This window comes from Diabrotica undecimpunctata, chromosome 10, assembly GCF_040954645.1.
Source record: "Diabrotica undecimpunctata isolate CICGRU chromosome 10, icDiaUnde3, whole genome shotgun sequence".
NCBI lineage: Eukaryota > Metazoa > Arthropoda > Insecta > Coleoptera > Chrysomelidae > Diabrotica > Diabrotica undecimpunctata.
In genome coordinates this window covers 39856343-39879422 of record NC_092812.1, presented here as the reverse complement: position 1 = coordinate 39879422, position 23080 = coordinate 39856343, and the positions used below count along the sequence as shown (strand labels likewise).

Sequence of the window (23080 nt, the reverse complement as noted above, 5' to 3'; positions counted from 1 at the left end):
TGCATGAATATAATTAAAAGTAAACTAAGAAGCCAACTAACAAATGAAAATTCGTGTTTGAAACTTAAAACAACAAGTTATGAGCCAGATTTATCCAAACTTTCTAAAACCATGCAAAGCCAACGCTCCAATTGAGATTATTTGCTCAACTGTTTGTTATTGAAGTGCAAGTTAGTGTTATAAGTGAATATGCTTAGTTGTTTTAATTTTTTACTTCAATAAATGAAATGTATGAAAATATATATGTGAAAAACACTATATACCTACATATGAATAAATAGATTATTTTTTTATCAAAGAACTTTATTTATGCGAGTACTATTTATTGTTGACAAAAAAAATTGTGGCTCTTTAAAAACTTTAAAATTTTGTAAATTGTAATTTTTGGGTCTTCCGACTCAAAAGGTTGCCGACCCCTGCCCTAAGCTAAATATTCCATTATATAAAACTGGTCGTTTAAAAAAAGCAGGCATGTAATTTCTGCACAAATCAATCTTTGTGAAATCTAATTAGGCACTAAACTGTGGAGTCGTTTTTATGCCTAATAATATATTTCAGATTTCAGTAGATAATACTAGATAAGTTGACAGACGTCAAAACTAGAACTTTAATAATGTATATTAAATAAAATTCATGAATTATTTGGTTATATAAAATTAATAAACCAGTGAATGTTTAAAACGAAAGCAGTCAAGTGTGTAACTGTCTCAATCGTTATTGGACAAATAAAAAATTTTACACTTTTGTTTGAATCATAACATATGACATGGTTACCATAGATTATCATTTTTTGGTTGGAATTCATTTCTTCTCATGCGCATGTGGATTGCTGTCCGAGTCCGATAAAGAGTTTTGTTAAGTGGTTGGTATTTATGAATCTGTCATTGTATTCAACAAGGGTCATACAACTCATCAAAAGTAGGTGTATGGTTAAAATAAACATGCAACATCTAAAATAAGATTTATTTTGGATATTGTATATTTGGAAACTGTTTTATTTAATTCTAAAATATATATATTTATGTGTAAAGTGTAATATTATAATCTCGAAACAGGTGATTTAAATGTTCCCGCAAATAAGTTCTATGGTACGCCACCTTTCGCCTGTAGATTTCTATTAACATCAGTGGTGTCCCTTAATGCATTTTTTGATGTTGATGCTGATCCCATCAGAACTAACTAAGGTAAGTTTTTAGTACGCTTTTTGTTATTGAAATAAATTTTATACACAATGGAATATTTAAAAATAATGCAACCCAAATGGAAACGAATGTTTTATAAAGTTAGCACGTGGTTATTATATGTAGCACGCCCATGATGGCTGCAATGTAGTTTTAGAGGGGTATACAGTATACTGAAATAAGCTTTGAATCCAGTCTATCGTGGCGGGATGGGACTTCCTTCCATCTTGGTTCAGATTCTTTAGTAAGAAGCCGGCTAAATTAGTGGGTTAAAATAGAACAGATAAATTTAAAAATAAATCTTTTGTTTCACAAAGTTACGATGTGTTAGCTGGATAGATCTCCGTAAATATTTAATCCCGGAATGAATTAGGTATGATGTTTTAAGAGTAGGCTTTATCCATTGTTGCTAGTCTAGTATGAGGGAATGGCGAATATCACCTATACGAATGTTAATATGAAAATCTGCATTTTCATTGAAAAATTTGAAGATTATTATATGTAGTTATGCTGATAAATTTTTCTAGATTAGCCAAATTGTTGTTTGAACAAGGTAACTTGACCCAATACTAGATGACAAGAGTATTAAATGTTAGTAATTCACATAATATAATATTTTATTACACAGGACTCACAGTGGGGTGTACATTCTAAAACTGAGGCAGTGTAACTACTCATAATTTAAATTTTTTTAGTATTAATATATTTGAGAAAAAATGGGGCCTGAGGTCACATCTGTGGCCTTTATAGACAGACAAATTTTTAATTTACTTCACCTACTGGCGAAAATAAATATTTTATCAAAAGTATAAGCATTATTTTTATATTGAAATTTTACTTCATTTTAGTTAGATGTGTATGTTTATTGGAAAATGTTATCTTTTGATATTAATTTGCTGTTAATGTTATTGTACAGGCATGCAGCAGGGTCAATTATTAATTACTTTTTCTTTGTGTTACACTTGTTAAGATTTGTTAGGTCTACTGACTAAACTTTCAGAATTTTACTATTGTTTATGGAAGAAAAACACAAATTCAATAAGAGGCATTTCTGAAACTAAGCACCATGTCCAATATATACCATGAGTATTTATGCAAAGTTAAAATTACCAAGGAGAAATGATTTTACAAATTAAAAATCAGAGACACAACTTACCTAAATGTATTTATTTATTTTCAAGGGGCTGCTGCCCAATAAGATTAACTCAGTTACTAATAGATTTAATAATAGAATAGTTTTACTTAAGATATGTTTATTATCTTCTAACAATGAGCTGGTAAAAAAGTACAATCTTTAAGAAGCTTGAAGACTTGTATGCTTGGAATGGTGTATGTTTATAAAAGTAAGGGCAACATAGTTCTGTTCAGTAATATAGAATTACACATTGAAGAACAACATTTTTGATTTTAGTGTTTAATGTGTGTTCATGTTACATTGCAATCAAAATGTGCAGTGAAAAGTCACACCTGACTGTGAGTTCCAAAAATAAAAAGATATGTCATATTTTTTTTCTTTCAGTTTGTAAAGAAGGAAATAGAGCTTATGCACCACAGTTTGTAAATAATAAAGTGCTTTGTAAGACGATGGCCGTACCTAGTAGAGCTAGAGTATATTCTGATGTAAATTCACATAAGCCAAGAGAATACTGGGATTATGAAAGTTATGTTGTCGACTGGGGTCAACAAGATGACTATCAATTGGTGAGGAAGCTAGGAAGAGGAAAATATAGTGAAGTGTTTGAAGCTATCAATGTAACAAATAATGAAAAATGTGTAGTTAAAATTTTAAAGGTGAGTTCAATATTTTGTCTAGTTTATAATTTCAATATGAACAATATTCTACAGTCTATTAGTTTCCATTCTTGGCCATTGGTAGATCTTTTTGTTTTTAACAAAATTATTTTTATAATATTGTTCCCAATATCAAAACTGTATTTGACATTGATTATTCTATTCTCTTTATTTTCAAGATCCATACTAATTTAGTAGACTATTTGCATGGACATCTCATACCATTCTAGTAAAGGTAGTACCTCCAAATTTATTCCTTTTTGTCTCAGTTTGTGACCATTTTAATTCATCTTGAATATATTATCCCTGTGGCATTATTTTTACTTTTTTTTTTTCATTCAGTGCCTATATTTTGAATGTAACTGTTGATTAAAACAGGTCTACCTACCAACAAAATACAGAGACCAAATCTAAAATAATTGAAGAAAGTGTAGAGCATCTTGGAGTCTGCTTAAAAGTGCAATTTCAGATAAACAAAAAGTTATAGCTAATAGAACATGTGAGCTGATCAAAAGCATAAAAAGTGGAAAATTTCTTATCTTGGTCATGTAATGAGACATAATAGATATGACATAGACAAAATATTGAAGGTAGACAAGGATCAGAATGTATATAGTGCTTCTAGCTTAACAATATACAAGATTGAGCAGTCTTAGTCTCAAATAATTAGCTGAGGAAGTCAGCATACAGCACATTTGCTCATGCAATTTGCAAGAGGTATTATGAGGGCATTTATTAACAAAATAATCATGTTCAGCAACCTCAAAAACCCCTGATGACTGTCAATTGATTTAGAATGAAATTAACATGAAACTCCAAGAGATGTCACCTTGGTTACAAGATACTTTGGAGACCATCTCTGTCATAATATTCATGTTCAACAACCCCAAAAACCCCCTGAGTAATGACTTTTGACTGATTTCAAATGAAAATAACAAAACTTCCAGGAAATGAGGTCCATCAGGTAGCTTGAGGACCATCGTCATTATCATATTCATGTTTAGCGACCACAAATACCTTGAGTATTGACTTTAGACTGATTTCGAATGAAAATAACATAAAACTATAGAAGATGATGTCCACCCTCTACCAGGTAGCTCGAGGACAATCGTCCTTATCATATTCGTGTTCAGTGACCTTGAAAACCCCTCTAGTAATGACTGTCAATTGATTTAGAATGAAATTAACATACTCCATGAAATGAGGTCTATCCTGGCCACCAGGTAGCTTGAGTACCATCGTTATCATATTTGTATTCAGCTACCTTGAAAAGCTCCCAAGTAAAAAAATTGAACTCATTCCTGTCGATATTTTCAGAGTTGCAAAATTTTTCATTTTCTATGTATTTTCAAATATGTGAACATATTATATATCTATGCACATATATATATTCTATTATTTCACATTCTTTCAAAAGAGAGAAAGGAAACTGAACTGAAAAATAACTCTCAAATGGATTATTTCATAAAATGAACAGAAAATATACATTAATGTAAGGACTGCAGGGTAATAGTGAGACTGTGAGCCAACAACATAAGTTGTTGATGCTGGATACCGAAGAAGAAAAAAAAATTAAACAAAGTTTTAGAGAGGACCACAAAAATAAATTTGTGGATGTTAAAAATGAGAAAGAAGGTCTATTAAGGGCAAAAATAGTAGAAAATATAAGCTGAAACATGAAAGGAAGTCCTAATACAATTTGGAGAAATATGGATATACATACTGCTATTGAAATACTAGGAAAAACTAGTGGTCAAATGATGTGCAAAGAAAAATAAAGGAGAGAAAATCATATAAACAGTGACAAGAAAATAGGCACAGATCTTCAAAACTATAATGTCACCAAAAAGGAAATGAAAGTAGTAGTATCAAAACTATATTATATATATATATATATATATATATATATATATATATATATATATATATATATATATATATATATATATATATAATTTACAACTTAAGATATATAAAATAGCCAAACATAGAGCACAGAAAGCAAAAGATTTTAATACGGTGTATCTGAGACGACAACAATAAAATATTATTTCACAAAAAGGATGTCAAAAGTGATGGAAAAAGTACTTTGACAGTTTATTAAATAAAGGGTTTGACATAAAACCAGCTAAGCTAATGAGGACAGTAATAGCAATGGTAACCAAAGTAACAAAAGAGGAAATTTCTTAAGCACTTCAAAACATAGAGAAAGGTAAAATATTTGTACAAGATATATCTCTGGAAATGTTGACAGCTTTAGGAGAGACAGGCGCAAGTTGGCTTACAGGTTGGTTAATAGAATTACTGAAGTGGGATCAAATGTCGGAAAAATGTAGAAGCACTCTATTAGTACTTGTTTACAAAAACAAAGGAGATATACAAAAAGGCACAAACTTCAGGACCATAAAACTACTAGTCATGCCATGCAAATAAGAGAGAGTAATTCATTGAAATAAACTGAAATATCCAAAAATCAGTTTGGATTTATGCAAAGTAGATTATCAACAATTTTCATTATAAGGCATTGAGTATGTGAAGATTGTAAGAGATATGTATGACGAAGTAACAACTGGTATTAGGACAGGTGTAGAAGAGTCTGATAAATTTGTATTCTGATTATGGAGTGTTGTAGGAAATACTAGAAGAGAACAAAAACTGGAACAGCAGAGACAAGCTCTTAAAAAAAAAGGTTTTAAACATAGTAGAACAAAGGCAAGATTATTTAGAAATTTCATTTAAAGATGGAGTTACCAATACAAATAAATTGGATGGTAACATTGGATGGTAAAATGATTCTATTCTGAAAAGTAATAGTTTTAAGTACCTAGGGTCAGTATTACAGAGTAATGGAGAAATAGATGGAGATGCATGCAGTAAAGTTAGGGCAGGATGGCTGAAATGGAAGGAAGTGTGCAGTGTATTGTGATAAAAGATTCTAATGAAACTGGAAGCAAAACTGCCATGAGACCAGCTAGTTGTGCAATATATATCTGATTTAACTGTTTATTTTATCAGCAATTAATTATAATCACTTAGTTTGTTCATATTAGTAGACTTTAATATGCTCTTGTAGAGTATAAGGTATTCCAGTCAAAAATAGTTATTTGTTTTGAATTCCAAATATCAAATTCCAAATATAAAAAAATCTGAAAGTTGACCAAGTGATATGAACTAAACCATATTTAAAACTGTGTAACCAAAAACTACTATAGTTGAGCCGCTGAAAAAATGGAATGATCATGTGAATGGCACGCACTCTTAAATATTCCTCTTTTTATGTTCTCACTTTTCCCACGTTTACACCGCTCAACAAAAACGAACTAACAATGTTGCTATAATATATTTATACCGTTTTTTAGAGGTTATTGATTTACATTAATTTTAAACATTTTCACAAAATTCACCAGCCAGCGAAAGTGAAACACAAATCATGATACATAAAACATTTAAGTTATAGTATCATAACACAAATAATGACGGTGTAAACAGTTTCCCATAAGGTCTAGTTTCGAGCGCCTGTCGATGCTTGCATTGAGTGATCACGCGACCTTGGATTCCATGTTTTAAGCGGCCAGGGTATAATGAACTAATAATTTTTGTGCTTTGTTTTTAAAAGAATCAGAGTAGTATAAAAATACTGATATGGAAGAAAATTAGAAGTTTTAAGTGAATGCAGTCTTCCAGAAAAAGAATGTAACTTTCACTTATTTTGTTCAATTTTCCTGTAAAACTTTTTATGTATCTGTGACCAATCAACTAGAATTGTTAAAATTTTAATTATTTTGTTTAAATATATCATCAAACTGCAACTATGTAAATGTAGTAAAAATAAATCTCACAAAGTAGATATGAGACACAATTATAATCATTTTAGGAAATATTTGAAAATTAATTGGAATGTTATGCTAATTATATGTTTGCTGATTCATTTACATTTTTTTAAATTTTTTTGTAAATGTGTAAACCTATGTGCACTATCAAAGTTGCGTTCCATGCATTCAGATTAGTCATATTACAACTTTATAGATTAGAATTCCACTCTTAAGGTTCATTGGAATTTTCTTGTGATTAAGTAATTCATATGTTTTACGTTTTGGTCATTGTTTATTTTGCCTTTTATTCTACTTTGCACAGTTCTCTTATAGATTAGGTGTTCATGAATTTATATTGATATATTACAGCAATAGTATGTCATTGCTATATTCTTATTACAATAACATCTTGTATTTAACTTTTAGGGCATTTAGGTTATTTAGGGCATTATTAAGTTCTTCAAGATAGCTTAATTATTTGATGTCAGTAGTAGGTTTTATTTTTAATGTCAACAATTGAACCAAGAGTAGCAAAGTGTTCTATTGAAGTAATTATTTTTGTTTTGTTACAGCCTGTTAAAAAGAAGAAAATAAAAAGAGAAATAAAAATTTTAGAAAATCTAAGGGGAGGTACAAATATAATCACTCTAGAAGCTGTCGTCAAGGATCCTGTGTCCAGGACTCCTGCTTTAATATTTGAACATGTCAATAATACTGATTTTAAGCAGCTTTATCAAACTCTGACAGATTTTGACATCCGTTATTACTTGTATGAATTATTGAAAGCATTGGATTATTGTCACAGTATGGGTATTATGCATAGGTAAGAAATTAAAAATATGTAAATATAGGACTGTGGTCATTGTTTGATAGTCTATTATTTTAAATTGATTCCACAAACATTCTTAATCCTTAAGCCTTGTTTACCCTTACAGGTGTAAGACATTTCAGGTTTTGTAGTAAAAGCTTCTCCAAATGCCATGGCTCTTTGCCAGCAACTCCACTTATTCAACTGTTTCTTCACCTCTTCAACATCTTTCCAATCTCGCTATTCCACATCCTTCCTCTTCTTTGTTTGTTGTCCACTACTGCTTGCCACACTTCCTTCACGGTTCTATTATTCATGCAGACCATATGACTGAACCACGCAAGTTGTCTTTTTTCAACTTTGTCCAAGGGTGATACAGTACATTGTTCCCATTTAAAATTGTTTCTCAATCTATTGCTTCTCGTCGCTCCCAAAACCCCCTTAGGTACCATATTTCACACATCTTACTGCTGTCCCTGTCACTTATAAGTCACAAGTTTCTGAGCTGTATGGTAGCACAGGCACATATACACTGTAAAATACTTTTATTTTGGATCTCTTTCTTTGAATAAATGCCTTGTTTAATATGTAGTAAACTTTAGTAATATTTGTTACTCTGTTTTTGATTTCTGTTCCATTTTCCCTCTGCATTTACAACTGAGCCCAAATATTTGGAATTTTCAGCATGTGTAATCTTTCTTTCATATTTTCCGACATCACTTACTTCAGCCTTTTTGGAAACTACAATAATCACAGGTTTGTCTAGGTTGATTTTCACTTTTTATTTTTTATTAAAACATTCATACCACTTTTTTATAGGTCTTTTTGACTATTTGTCACAGTAACTAAATCATCTGCATAGATTAATTGTCATATGAATATTCTTTGGCTATTTTATCCATTAATGTAACAAACAAGAGAGGACTTAGTACCCCTCCACTTAGTACCCCTCCTTGTAACAAATATAACCATTTATATCTTTCTTCTTCTATTTTACCATTCTGCCCTATCAGATACTTTCCTTCGCCACTGTCTGATGTTCATGGTTTTTAGATCTTCCTCTACATCATCTATCCACCTTTTACGAAGCCTCTTCTCCTATTTCTCTGGGGTTTCCATCTCTGGATTACTTTTACAGCTCAATTATCCAGCATTCTTTCTAAGTGGCCAAGCCAGTTTAGTCTTTGTGACTTTACAAAAGTAACAATATCTGTGCTCTGCATTAATTCATTCAGCTTATAGTTCATTTTATTCTCCACAAACCGTCGCTACAATGGGTTGGTCCAAATATATTTCTTAGTATTTTGTGCTCAAATATTCTCAATTGATTTTTATCAGTGGTTGAAAGGGTCCATGTTTCACATCCATATGTGACCACTGGTCTAATTAGTTGTGTAGATTCTAAGTTTAGACTCATGATTCAGTAACTTACTCTTCATTATGTCTTTATGCATAAAAGCACTTATTACCGCTAAGAATCCGTGATTGACTGACTGACCTATTTCTTGACTGACGTTGTTGCTGTCATTATTGAGCCTAGGTAGGGAAAGGTAGAGGCAGATTCGTAGATGTGGTTATCTACCTTTAGATTCTCATGTCAATTCGACCTTGTGCACTCCATATATTTTGTTTTTCTTTCATTTATATTTAGACCAAATGCAGCAGCTTGTATTAATCCAGCCGTTCATATATAGTTTTCTGATAATAGCTACCAAAGTTAGATTAAAAAGTGTTGTTGATCAAGGATCACCTTGCCGAACTCCATTTTCAGTATCAAATGCCTCTGTCATATATCCATCTATTCTGACCATGGCTTTTCAATCTTCCAAAGTCATTTGTATAAGTTTAACCAACTTTTTCAGTATTCCTAACACGGATAATTGTTTAAAATTTTTTGTCTATCTACACCATCAAATGCCTGTTTGAAATCAATATACAAGTTGTAAATTGGTATGTTATATCCAGTTCATTTTTCATGTATACCTCTTAACGTATGTATTTGGTCTATAGTTGACCTCTTTGGTCTGAAACCACATTGGTATTCACAAATTATTTCTTCCAAAAATGGTTGTATATAGGAAATTAAGGTTTAAGAGCTCTTGAAAATGCTTCTTCCACCTTTTCATTAGTTCCTCTTTCTCGCTGATAATTGCCTGGTTTTTGTTCTTGTCATGAGTCCTTGAGTGTATCACTTGATTTCCTTGTAAAATTTCCTAGTCTCTCATATTATGTTATAGTCTGTAATTTGTTGTATTTTCCTATTTAGCATTTCTCTCTTATTCTTTCTACACATTCTCCTTGCATCCCTTCTTAGTTCTTCATATGCCCTTCTATTCAATCAGGAATTCCTTTGTAGCCATTTCTGCCTAGCTGTATTTTTGCTATTTATTATTTGTTGGCAATATTATTAACTGAGCCTGTTGCTTTCCCATTCTTTAATCTACTTATCGACTCTATGACTTCTTCTGATGTTATTTCATCTTTTGAACCTTTTTTAATGTATGTACTAGTCTCAAGATTGGTTTGCTTTTGCTCTTCAATACGTTTACCTGCAGTTAGCACTCTTTTGAAATATTCATACCACCTTTCCATTATATGCTCTTCTCTGACTAGTAGCTTGCCAGTTTCATCTTCAATTAATCTTGTGGTACCTTCCTTACCTTTTCTTAAATTTTTAAGTGTTTTATATCATAGCTTACCATTTTATCTGCTGCCGCTCTCCATTTTATGTGCAAACTCTTTCCATTTTTGTTTCTTAGCATTTTTTGTCTCCTTAACTACTCTTCTTTGCTTTTTATAATTTCAATATTATCATTATTTCGTTGTCTCAGATATGTTTTCCAGAGCTTCTTCTTTAATTGTACTTCCATTTTGATTTGGTTATTCCACCATGTTGTATATTTTTTGCTATTAGTAACTGTATAACCACAAATGTCTCTAGCTACTTGGTACACTGTTTTTTGAACAGTTCCCATATACTTTATATATTTGTATATTCATTCCAATTTATGCTCTCTAGCTTCTCTATAAGACTATCTTGATATTTCTCCTAAATCCAAGTTTAACAATTTATACGCTTTTATAGTAGGATCTTTGTATGTATTTTCTGTTTGTAGGTTTCCTAAAGGAATGTTATCTTTTATTTTAAGTTTTGCTTCTACTAAATAATGATCAAATCCAATTTCATATCCACTTGTCAAATACATCCTGTACCATCTTGATAGATTCTTTTTGTACCAGAATATCTTTGTGTTTAAATAGTGTGTTACATACTACTAAGGGATAATTCAGGAAGAAATTTATGACTATTTCCGTTATTGTTTTCATTATTTCTCCATGGACTGTGTGCTCGTTTTGATCACTTATTCCTACCCTTCCATTAAAATCTCTGGTTACTGTGACTTTGTTGTTCATAATGTCCTCTCATCCTGCAAACTGTCCCAAAAGGTATCTTTCTTGTCCTTAGCTTCGTCATCGGATGGTCCATACCCTACAATAATAGTTATGTTCTCATTTTTTCTGGTGTTAAAATCTAATCTTAGTAACCTTTCAGAAATAAACTTCCATTTATTGATTTTTGCGATGTAATTCTTGTGTATGATTAGTACAGCCACTCCCGACTGGGGTCTTTCTTCAACTCTAATTTCACTAAAATTTAAGTTATGACCATTTTTCATTGTAAATCTTCCATTACCTTTTTTCTTAGTCTCTGTTATTCCTAAGATGATCATTCCTGTTTTTTAAAATTCAGAATTTGACATCCGTTATTACTTGTACCAACATTTAATTAATGTCACAAGTATGGGTATTATGGATAGGTAAGAGATTAAAAATATTTCAATATAGGACTCAGTTCATTGTTCAATTGTCTCTTACTTTAAATTGGTTCCATAAACATTTGACCTGTAAAATGCATACAAATTTTACAGTGATTTATTTTATACAGAAGGAAGCAACAGTCAATTTTCAAGTAATTAGGAATGGTATTTTATGTCTAATAACCTTTTAATATGTCCACTTTACAAACGCCTCCAGTATGTTAACTATATCCCAATTTCCTATAGTAGTAAAAATCACTTTTATTTGTACCAGTATCTTTTATTTTTTTTTATTTTATTTTATTTACGTAATGACACCATTTTTACAAAAATTTGATAAAAATATAATATCCTAAACATAACAAAAATACTAAAAACTAAATATTAAATAATATTAAACAAATGATTAAATTAAAATAAATTAAAAACAAATTAAATTTTCATGAAAATCTTATTAGAATAAAATGAATACTCTTAAATAAATGAAGTTAAACGATCCCTAACATATTCAGTCAAAGAGGACTTAAATCTTATAGATTTTATATCCACCAGATCATAAGATTGATTAAAGTCATTTTCCAATGCCTTAATTCTTTTAATAGGAAAGAATTTGTCATAGTTTGTGTGATAGTGTTTTATAGACAACAATGGCATGTCTCTAAAAATTCTAGTACTAAATATAAAGTTGATAAGACTTAATAAATCAGAACAGTTAGTCTTCTGAAAACCCACCTGCTTGTGAACATTGTGATTCTCACTGTCTTAAAGTAAAACACTTACTCATTGAGTGCAGTTATTATAGACTATATAGACCAGCTCATAATATAAACGGTAACCTGAAACAGATACTTAGTTCGCCAAATGTGTACAGTGCTCTAATTGACTTTTTAAACGATTGCAGATTATATTATCGTATATAACAAATTTCCGAATCTAATGTAACTTACTGTATTTATCTTATATAGTGTAATAAGCTTATATATATATATATATATATATATATATATATATATATATATATGTATATAATGTAATACTCCAGACGTTTTTGTACCCGTGTCAATGGCCATAGATGTCGAGACATGGTAATTTCAATAAAAATAAATAAATATTATTTATTTAATATTTGTACACATGTACAAAATTCTTTAGCAAAAGTTTAGATATAATTCTCCTGAAATAAAAATTTTGCTATAAATGTTTCTTGACCAGAGCAGACTTTAAAACCGTCAACTAAAACGTGCCGATTATTGACTAAAATTTTAATAAACAAAAACAGAAAAATTGGGCATATTTATCAAAACTTATGAGTGTATTTTTCAAAGTTGTACTAATAAGTTATCATATACATTTATACCGTTTTTAGGGATGTAAAACCACATAATGTAATGATCGATCATGAAAATAGGAAATTGCGACTAATAGATTGGGGATTAGCAGAATTTTATCATCCCGGACAGGAATATAATGTTAGGGTAGCTTCAAGGTATTTTAAAGGACCTGAACTCCTTGTAGACTATCAGATGTATGATTATTCCCTTGATATGTGGTCTTTGGGCTGTATGTTAGCATCTATGATTTTCAGAAAGGAACCCTTTTTTCATGGTCATGATAATTATGATCAATTAGTCCGCATAGCCAAAGTCCTAGGTACTGAAGAGCTTTTTGAATATCTTGATAAATATCATATAGAGCTAGATCCTAGATTCAACGATATTTTAGGAAGGTAAGTTTGATTTCTTGATGTATAATATTTGTTTCAAACTGTTTTTTTTTTTTATTTTGTAGACATTCGAGGAAAAGATGGGAAAGATTTGTTCATAGCGAGAATCAGCATTTAGTATCACCCGAAGCTTTAGATTTTTTGGATAAACTATTACGTTATGATCATTTAGAACGCCTTACTGCACGTGATGCGATGGATCATTCATATTTCTGTAAGTTTCTATTTCATATTATCCTAATATCCAATATTCCATATATTTGATTTTTAAAATACTTTTAAAGGCCCCATAATAATATCGTATCGGGGGATATCCTTTCAGATTGTTCCGGCGCCAATTGCATCTTTAATCCTGTTTCAGTTAACTAGTGTCAATGTGCACTAACCCAGAGGGATCGACGGCTATACGTGTACTCCTAAACACATTGTCGGCTCGTATAATTTTTAGACATTAAAAATTTCGTTTTCGGTGCCGAGAATTGAACTCATGTGTTTCGGATTTGTTTACCAGTATCTTAGTCGCTGAGCTACGACGGCCACTTTGGCCTCTAAAGACCCTATTAGTACACTATAGGATTACAGTTACATAAAAATCTACGAAAAAAATCTTAATTGACGTTTACAACACTAAAAAGAACTCGATAAGACCAAAATTGATTACAAGCATAAAAAGAAATAGAGCCACTAAGTTTATGCAGTGTATTTACAGTTTATATAAATTTAAAAGCTTGGGGTGAGATTATATATATAAAGCATCCTTCATAAGACGTATTGTTTCTTTTAAAGATATTGTATATTTAACCATTTTTGGGCGAAAATTTTCAATCCCAATTTAATATTAGGCAACACACAATACAGCTATTGAATTTAAACTGTAATCCTTTAAAAACGAGCCGTACATGACGGCTACTAGAAGTATGATTTATATACCAATAAGTAAAAAATAAATTGTTTTTCTTCACAACTGTATAGACGGATTTCAAGTCGAAATGTGTGGTATGAGATATTAAATTAAAAAAGACTCGTGTACATATTCATCAATTTTTTATTGAAACTACAGTAAATCGTCGATTATCCGAACTAATTGGGGAACATGGGTGTTCGGAAAACCGATTCTTTCGGATAATCGAAGTTTGGGAGGACGGATTGGGCGATGATAGCACTCTAGGATTACGATAACCAATTTCAATAGGACAACGACTGATAATATATGGTGCACGAAATAAAAATGGTTTTCTCAAGTGATGAGATAAAAAGTGATAATGATAAAAATTGGTTAAAAGAAAAATGATTGGGTTAATTTCCTTCCAAGTGTGGTATTGCCGTCGATAATGCTCCTTATGACAAAAAACAAAGAATATAAAACATTTAATTTTGTACATTGAAAGATTAGCTTGTAGCAAGAAATATTCCTTTCAAGACAGCATGGTCGGGACAGAAATATATCAATTAAAATGTACAAATCTCAATTTATAAAGTATAAAATAGATTCTTTCGTAAAATAGACAGAATGCGAAGTATTAAGTTTGTCCATATATCCTCATCTGAAGTTTATTGAATTGGTATGCGTATATTGGGGATGATTTGTTACCAAAGTTAGTACCTTTTTATAATGTTATTAACGAAATAATCGTAAATTTAAATATCGATGGCAACGGTGAGCTTTCATAATCTTAAGAATCTGATTCCAAGGAAAAACCTTTTGGATTTGAAAAATTGTAACTCTAGTGGAGTTCTATTGGAATCAATAAAAATAACCATTGACTTTTATTGTTGAATGAAATAACTTGGATAAAAATACTTCAAAAAGACATGAATATATATATATATATATATATATATATATATATATATATATATAAACAAATACTGTGGCATATACGAAAGCGGATTATACATATACAGTATATTAGTATACACATATACTATACTTTTTAGAAAAACTTCAAGGTACTGTACTTTGATTATATCAAACAATAGACACTAGATTCCTTATCATTTGTCACCGTTCCACGTATGTTTAATGTTATATAATACAAGCGAATTAAAAGATATTTATGTTAATGCGTGTCATTTATATCCCGACACCGACAAAATTTTCAATGTCTAATTTAACTGAGCTGCCACCGTGCTTCGGAGGGCACGTAAAACCGTCTGTCCCGGCTACGAAAGTAGTCGTTAAGTCATGTAAGGGCGCTTGCGCGACCTGAAAACCCTAACACTAGACCTTAGCCAGGAGGTTACACGAACTTTATTTTAGATGCGTGAAAAATTTCTAAAAGGCCTAATAGAGTTCATGTCCTAACTATCACATAATTTTAAACAAGATAGACTTCTAGAAAAACAAATACTGTGGCATATACGACAGCGGATTATATAGATACTTACAGTATATTAGTATACGCATATACTATAATTTTTAGAAAAACTTCAAGGTACTGTACTTCGAACATATCAAACAATAGACACTAGATTCCTTATCATTTGTCAGCGTTCCTTTTTGATTTCGCAAGTCAGGGTTGGCTTTCTATTCTGATAGTACATATGGTAATGTTGTTCTTTAACTAAGTTGTCAGGATATAAGAAGTAAACGGGTGTTACACGTAATAAATAAAAGAAGAACTTGGGTTTTATTACATAGTATTTTTAAACTAAAATTTTTATTTGTTTTCAGATCCCGTGGTTAAAGAGCAGTGCAGGATGCTGTCTACAGTGTCATCGTCTCCTACTCCATTAACAGGAGTAGGTGAGTAGCGTGCATAACAGTGAAGAACCTTATCATTTCATGTGCTGTCAAATTTGCCATACACCATCCAATATTTTTTTCCAAGATGATGTAATTTTCTCTCTGCAGCAATGATATCCTACATATATTTCCATTATGTATAAATATTTTTTGTATGGTTGAAAATAATTTCAAATAACTGGCGTTCTTCACTTTATGTTTAACTTATTTCACTAAATTGGATGCAAAGGTAAACATATGTTTAAGGTTAGATATAGTTGTTACCATTTACTAACGAAAGTTATTTGAAATTTTTTTTCTCTGGGTATTGTTACAACGTTTTATCTTATTTAATTAATTTTCTTTTATAACTCTGATAGAAATTATTAGCAGCTAAAATTACAGTTTGCGCATACTTGAGGAGTCATTTATGGAGACATATGAGAATCATACAGCCAGTAACCTGCCTTCAGTGTAATTTTTAACTAAAAAAATCAAACATTCCTTTTTAAATTTTTATCCTACTTGCTCTAGTTCGAAATGTAACTAATCAAAATAGATATTGTTCTGAAGCTATTTTCTTGTGTCATCTTAATAAAATTTACTATGTTTACTAGAAAGACAACTACAGGCTATGATGGCAGTAAATTGAATATTATTCATTTGTAAATATTATCTATTTAAATTAATAGCTATATTGAACTGTTGTGCAAAAATTCAAATCTTCATTGTGAGTTAAAAAGATCACTGAAGATGGGCTAATAAATATGAAAAGGATATAAGTTAGCTGATATGTTTATTATTTCTAGGGATCTAACTATTGTAATGTATTTATTAATCACATACCATAAAATACAATAAGTTATTTTACTTTTTGAGATGTTAGTATATGGTGTGGTGTTACTCACTGTAAGTTTTCTAAAATGAATACAAACCAACTGTTACACAATTATTTTCTGTTTCATATAAACTGGCAGTCAGGCACCTAATCAAACTGTCTCAACTTGTAATAAATCTTATTTGTCGGAACTTTGTTGCATAGCCACCTGAAATGATTTAGCCCACACATTATAGTGCACACGGATAGTGGTTGAAAAATTAGAACTTGCATCGTCAAAAACCTGTTGCTTCTAGAATAACATACTAAGTTACAGTACATGAAAATTATTCTCTATTTCATATAAAAACGTTGTGAGTTGTCCGGTCAAAGTTGATCTCAACTTGCAATTGAATTTATAATCGCTTATACGGGATTTACTGAAATATTTTATATTTGCATATTACAATGCACAGTAAAAGTGGAGAACGTCAACATTCTCTGTTATGTAAGAGGGTCTGTAAGTTCTATCGTCAGACAAGTAGATACTAAAACAGTAACCTACTAACCAAAAGCATTATTTCTTAAATCGGCACAAAATTTAAAGATTTTGATCAATTTTATTTTCTGTACTCGAACTTTCAGTAATTTATTCAATTGCGATTCTCTTTAAGAACTCTTTGTTTTGACGTTGCTAGTATGTGATAGTAATAGGGAGCGATAGATATAAGTAGTTAAATTTATTTTACAAGCTAGGAAATTATATATTAATTTAAATTGTTTATATAGGCGCTAAATTTTATTTTAGCCTTTGCTCTCAGTTTTATAGAATTGGTGAACATACTTTAGCCTTGCTCTGTAAATCATCTCATATCATCATTGAAGTATTAAACTGTATTTCTGCAATTTGGTAGACCTCAACTTATTAGACTCAACTTATGATCTCAAATCAAATCAAACCCCTAAAATATTTTATATTGTCCTGTTCTTTTAGGCCTGTAGCGATTGCAAATTAAAATTAACACAAAGGGCCAGGCAAATTAAAAAACCTTAGATTTGTAAATGAAATGTGTATGTGTATACATACGATTCTTAAAATTATTGATAAATATTAATTAATTCATCATTGTACTGTTATTTGATTATCTGCGTCAGCAGTTTAAACATAATAGTTCAATATCAAAACCTCAAGTCACAATTTACAATTTTTTCAGGAGAAACTTCGATGCTTAGTATACATATTTTTTATTTCTGTAGCATGATTGCAAATTATTGCAAAATGAATCTCCGTCAGTATAGTTTTCGTATTCACTTCACAAAAGTCAGTCAAGCTTTGCGATGTTCTACGGATATCAGCACAAGTACGGCTGGCTTTCTGGAAGATAAATTATCTTCACAAATTGTCGACGAATTATTTACCTGCTTATATCCGAATTTTTCACTTTAATTACCTTACCAGCTTAACTAAAGTTAGATGCCTTTTCCCAAACAAGAATAGACCAAAAAGTTCGCTGTAGATGTTTCCCATCTACGACCTGATACTGGCCTCCTAGTGTAAGAAAGATTCAATATTTTTTATAAGAAATGTCAAAATGTAGACAAATTTATAAATTTTAGTTATACCAAGGGTTTCCCCAATCGATACATGCAATATAAACAAAGTTGATAAGTCAAAAGAGAAGAAAGAGTAGTAGTGTGTCCGTAAATCAGGGAAGGCTACAATGATGATTATTAGTTATCTTACATATGATGAATTAGTTTTTTTATACTTAATAACTGAGGATGTTTACCAAGATGTTAGAATTGAAGCAGTTATACATGACAACAAATAAAAACTAAGACCCAGAAATTACACATTTGACATCTACACTTTAATTTGAAGTGTATAATGTTAAACTAAATAATTTTTTTTTTTTGTATCTTGACAGATTTATGAATTGAAGTTAGTAATTTTTTTTGTCATTATCATATTAAGTTAACAGTTTAAGTAGTTTATCAGCAATCAACATTATTAAAAAATTAAGCCACATATCTTAGGCAAACCTGTTAACTTTGTAATTTGTGTGCCTTCGTTTTAGTTTTTATTTATTGTTATGTATAATTCCTTCAATTCTTGACAAACATCCTCACTTAGTAAGTATAAAAAAAAACTAATGCATCTAATTACCATCATTGTAGCTTTCCCTGATGATGCCCATGAAAATAGGTGAAATATAATGGATATTGTAAAAAGAGTATACTTTGTCTATCAGCTGTTTACCCAATTATTTCCCTCATATGAATTTAAATTTGAGTCAGCTGTTATCAACCAATTTTCTTTATATAAAAATATGTATATACACTTTGGTGCAAAATTAACCGGACACTCAAGTTTTTTCTAAAAACTGGCGTTTAAAAAGGTTAAGATGTTCCCAATTAAGTATTTAATAATAAACAAAATTTAAAAGTCTAGTTTATTACAACTCAAGAATGTTACACAGAAAAAACAATTAACAATTCAAAAAATTTGAAAATCTGCAAAGAAACAAAAATTATTATCTTTTTTTAATATAAACATTTTTTATGGAAAACGATATTTAGTAGAGTGTATTACCTCCATGAACACTAATTACGGCTCTCATTTGATCAGGCATACTTCAGATTAAGGCAGCAAAGTCTGCTTGAGGGATTTACTCCTATTCGTCACGAACTGCTTGCTCCAAATCTATCATGGTATCAAAGTCACCATGGTTACGTCGAATAGGTCGTCCCAGAATATCTCATACATGCTATATTGGATTTAAGTCTGCACTCCTTGGGAGCCGTAATAATAAACGAATTTCAACTTCATCCAAGTAATTCCGTGTTTTTCTTGCGATGTGCGGACGAGCATTAATTTGCATTAGAAGAAAGTTTTCTTTGACAGGTGGAACAAATGGCACTACATTATTTTCCAAACATTGCTGAATATACCGATGAGCGTTCAAATTGTTCCCTTAAATTGTAACAATTTCTGTATGAGCCTCTAGGGAAATGCCTGCCCATACCATTATACCACCTCCACCAAATTGAACTCTCGGAGTAAAACAACATTGCTGGTAACGTTCACTAGCTCTTCTCCATATTCTAGACCGTCCATCTGACGAGTAACTGTTAAATTTTGATTCATCTGTGAAAAGCACTGCACTCCAATCGTCAACAATCCAATTAGATGTTCGCGAGAGAAGTGTAAACGTTTCCTCCGATGATCTGCTGTTAATAGAGGTCCCGTGGCTGGTATTCTGGACCTTAATCCATATTCATTTAAGCGTATTTGAACGGTATAAACGGAAACTGTGTTTATATGGACATCATGTTGAACAAGTACTGGTGTATGTAATGTACGATTGCGTAACGCTTGAAACCTAAGAAAGCGATCTTCAACTTGACTTGAGGTTCTTCGTCTACCTTGACCTGGCCTCCTGGTGTATTGTCCTGTTTCCCAAAATTTTTGTATTGCATCAAACACCGTACTTCGAGAAATTCCTAAAGCATTTGCGATGTAACGAATGCTCCGCCCATCATCCTATAAAACAGCAGCTTATGCTACTTCTTCTAGTGTCATAATTTTTTTAATGCAAGTTTTAAATAGGAGACAATATAAAAACCTACAGCCGAACTTATAATCAGGTACAGTACCACAATAAAATTAAATTAATACTAAGCCACTATTTTACATTAATAAAAAAAGGTAGGTGTAAAAGTGTTGTTGTTCCAACAAAACATCTAAACAGGTTCAAACCAGAAAAAAACGATATCGCTAATAAGGCATAAAATACAATTCAATAAATTAAAGAAGTTTTGATGTAAACACCAACAAAAAACAAAAATATCTGAGTGTCCGGTTAATTTTGCACCGCAGTGTATATAGATGTTTTTTATGGGTTGGAGTCAATAAAAGGACTATTTACAGTTCATATGGGACAATATTGTTGAAATTAAGTCAATGTCATGAGTCGATTTGTAAAGCTACTTAACGTATTAACTTACATCCTGTTATCGTTTGTCAAGACATCTAATTTTAGGGATTTTATTTTTAATCTAAAAAAATAAAAAACATTTAATCACATTTTAAGTGGATAAATACTGCTTGTCACGTATGGTGAACCTACAAGTTCCTCTCTAAGAAAATATCAATAAACAAAACATTTTTGAACTCATATTAAAATTATATTAGATTAGCAATGCAAATCTTATCTGAACAGTTATAATAGAAATGGGGAAATAATGGAATAATGTAGAATGCTGTGTAAAGATCAGTATTTTTTAATTATAAAACTCAGCATTTTTGTACCTACACTTTTAGTAGATACAATATACATGAACAACAAATTTAACCTTTATTTTATCTGCATATCTACAAATAAATTACAAGTAAAATAAATAACACACATTTTTATTTTGTAGGAAAATAAAATATTTAAAAACAGCGACCTCGAATAAGCTGTTTTACAAGTTTTGGCATATTTTTAAAATAATTATCTTTTCATGAGCTTTAAATTACGAAGAGAAACGCCGAATCTGATAAATATTTTGGTAAATATATAGATTTATTCGGGAACAGGGCTTTCCTGTAGAAACACTAGAAATTTAAAAAAATTTAAATTTGTATTCTTTATATTGATTATAATATACAAAATAGTGATTTTGTTTGGTATTGGTCCACCACTGATTCTTGGCGCCATAAAATGACGCAAATTGAGAGTGATATATTTTAATCAAAGCATATTATATCCCCTTAATAAATAAGTAAAAAATGTGCGCTGAATTTTTTACGGTGTACCATACACTCAACACTCAAGCGATAGTACCTTTTTTATAATTCTAGTGATAATGCTTATTCTAGTATATTATTAGTTGTATATAATTATTTATATAGTTGTGCTGTAATTATTTTTTTCATATCGTCAAATATTTTGTTCTGGATACTTGTTGATGAAACATTTCAGCTGACTTTATAATTGTTAGAAATATATTTAAAATCGTTAAATTGATCGAAAAGTGATATGTCAGTTTAAATCGACTTTTCAGGTAACCTTAATAAAGATACTGAATTCCAAGTTTCAGCTACTAATAATTTGAAACTTACGCGAAAAAGTCTAATAATTTATCTTAATTTATAAAATGTAATTTATGGTGATGTACAACCTGTTACTGTACAAAATAATAAACTCCTCCGTAGAATATTTTGTGAAATGAACCAAAAATTAATATCCTTTAATTTACTGTTTAATTTTCGAAACAAGGTGTAACATCATTTAGATAACAAATCTTTAGATACTTACTTTTAATAACTGATCAATAAATTGTTAAGTTCCTATCGTTTACCAATTCTTTAATACTATTTTCGACGTTCATACCAAGTGTACAAGTAGCAATGGCAGTTACTTGGAGCGAACACGCTCAACAGTACCCTCGTTAACTGTTCATGAAATATACAGCATTCAGCAAAATATTTGGAACTCCTTGGAACAATTCCTTGCGTCTTTACCTTTTTGTTATTTTGTGCAATTTTCTTCATCGTGTTCTAGTACAAGTCTCTGGGCCTTGAAATCTAGAACTGTTAAACTTTTGAGCTATAGAGCTCGCAATATTGTTTTTCTTCATACTTCACGTTATCATAATTCTTTTATATTGTATATATTGTTAGTTTTTCTTTTAATTGGCCAAAATTTATATGTCGATATGTTTGTAATTATCAAATTCTTGTAGTATTGCCCATGTAAGTTATATTTTTTAAATGTTAAATTTTTTTCTAGCGTTATAATTTTTATTTCTCATTTTGTAAATGCATTATGATGTGACTTAAAACCTTTCTTTTTTAATTTCTTGCTTTCTCTCTGGAACCATTATACTTCCGGAGTTTAAACGCTTTTGCGTTTTTTCATCTGTATTTTTATTCTTTTGAGAATAATGTCGATAAATCCCAGTAGTTTTAAGACAGAATCTCGTCCAATTTTAACTTTTTTATTGCTATTATTTTTTCTATTTTCCAGTCTCTTCATTCTCGAAACTGTATACCATTCAGGAGTGGCGTGACTATTTTTGATTCATCAAGTATATTTTTTTCAACTATAGAGATATTATTTAGTAAAAAATTAATCAGTTCGACTTGCTTTTGTTACTTTAACGCCTTACTTTCTTCTAACACCAAACAACTCATTAACGTTGCGAGATCTCTCCATTGCGAATATCTTTATCAAATATTCGAATATCTTTTAAAGGACCCTAAAACATGTAGAATAGAACTAAAGTTAACTGTGGACTAAAAATGAAGAGTATGTCCAAAGTAATTGCAACTTATATACTCAAGAATACAAAATAAAACTCAAGAAAATTTGAATAGTGGTGGAACTCCAGTTAAATAAGGGATTGAGTAAAGTGCGA

At 30.5% G+C, this 23080-nt stretch overlaps 1 protein-coding gene across 4 annotated transcripts; it reads left to right on the top strand.

The window, feature by feature from the left end:
• Positions 1-877: 877 nt before the first annotated feature.
• On the top strand, positions 878-22011 carry CkIIalpha (casein kinase II subunit alpha). Of its 4 annotated transcripts, XM_072546229.1 has the most exons (7): positions 1362-1554; positions 1709-1772; positions 2701-2972; positions 7357-7607; positions 12777-13136; positions 13199-13347; positions 15808-22011. In XM_072546229.1, exons 3-7 carry the CDS (start codon positions 2766-2768, stop codon positions 15885-15887), a joined length of 1047 nt encoding a protein of 348 aa, XP_072402330.1. In that variant the 5' UTR covers positions 1362-1554; positions 1709-1772; positions 2701-2765; the 3' UTR covers positions 15888-22011. The 4 variants fall into 4 exon arrangements, with proteins under 4 accessions (XP_072402328.1, XP_072402330.1, XP_072402329.1 ...); XM_072546227.1 differs by lacking the exons at positions 1362-1554; positions 1709-1772 and adding an exon at positions 878-1184; XM_072546228.1 differs by lacking the exon at positions 1709-1772.
• Positions 22012-23080: the final 1069 nt, after the last annotated feature.

What these genes read in the sequence shown, in the direction of transcription:
- CkIIalpha (XM_072546226.1), top strand. Translation starts at nt 1,689, where the DNA reads ATGCTGATAAATTTTTCTAGATTAGCCAAATTGTTGTTTGAACAAG. An exon ending in CAAATTGTTGTTTGAACAAG is followed by an intron (nt 1,735 to 2,700) that starts GTAACTTGACCC and finishes TTTTTCTTTCAG; the next exon opens with TTTGTAAAGAAGGAAATAGA. An exon ending in GATGGATCATTCATATTTCT is followed by an intron (nt 13,348 to 15,807) that starts GTAAGTTTCTAT and finishes ATTTGTTTTCAG; the next exon opens with ATCCCGTGGTTAAAGAGCAG.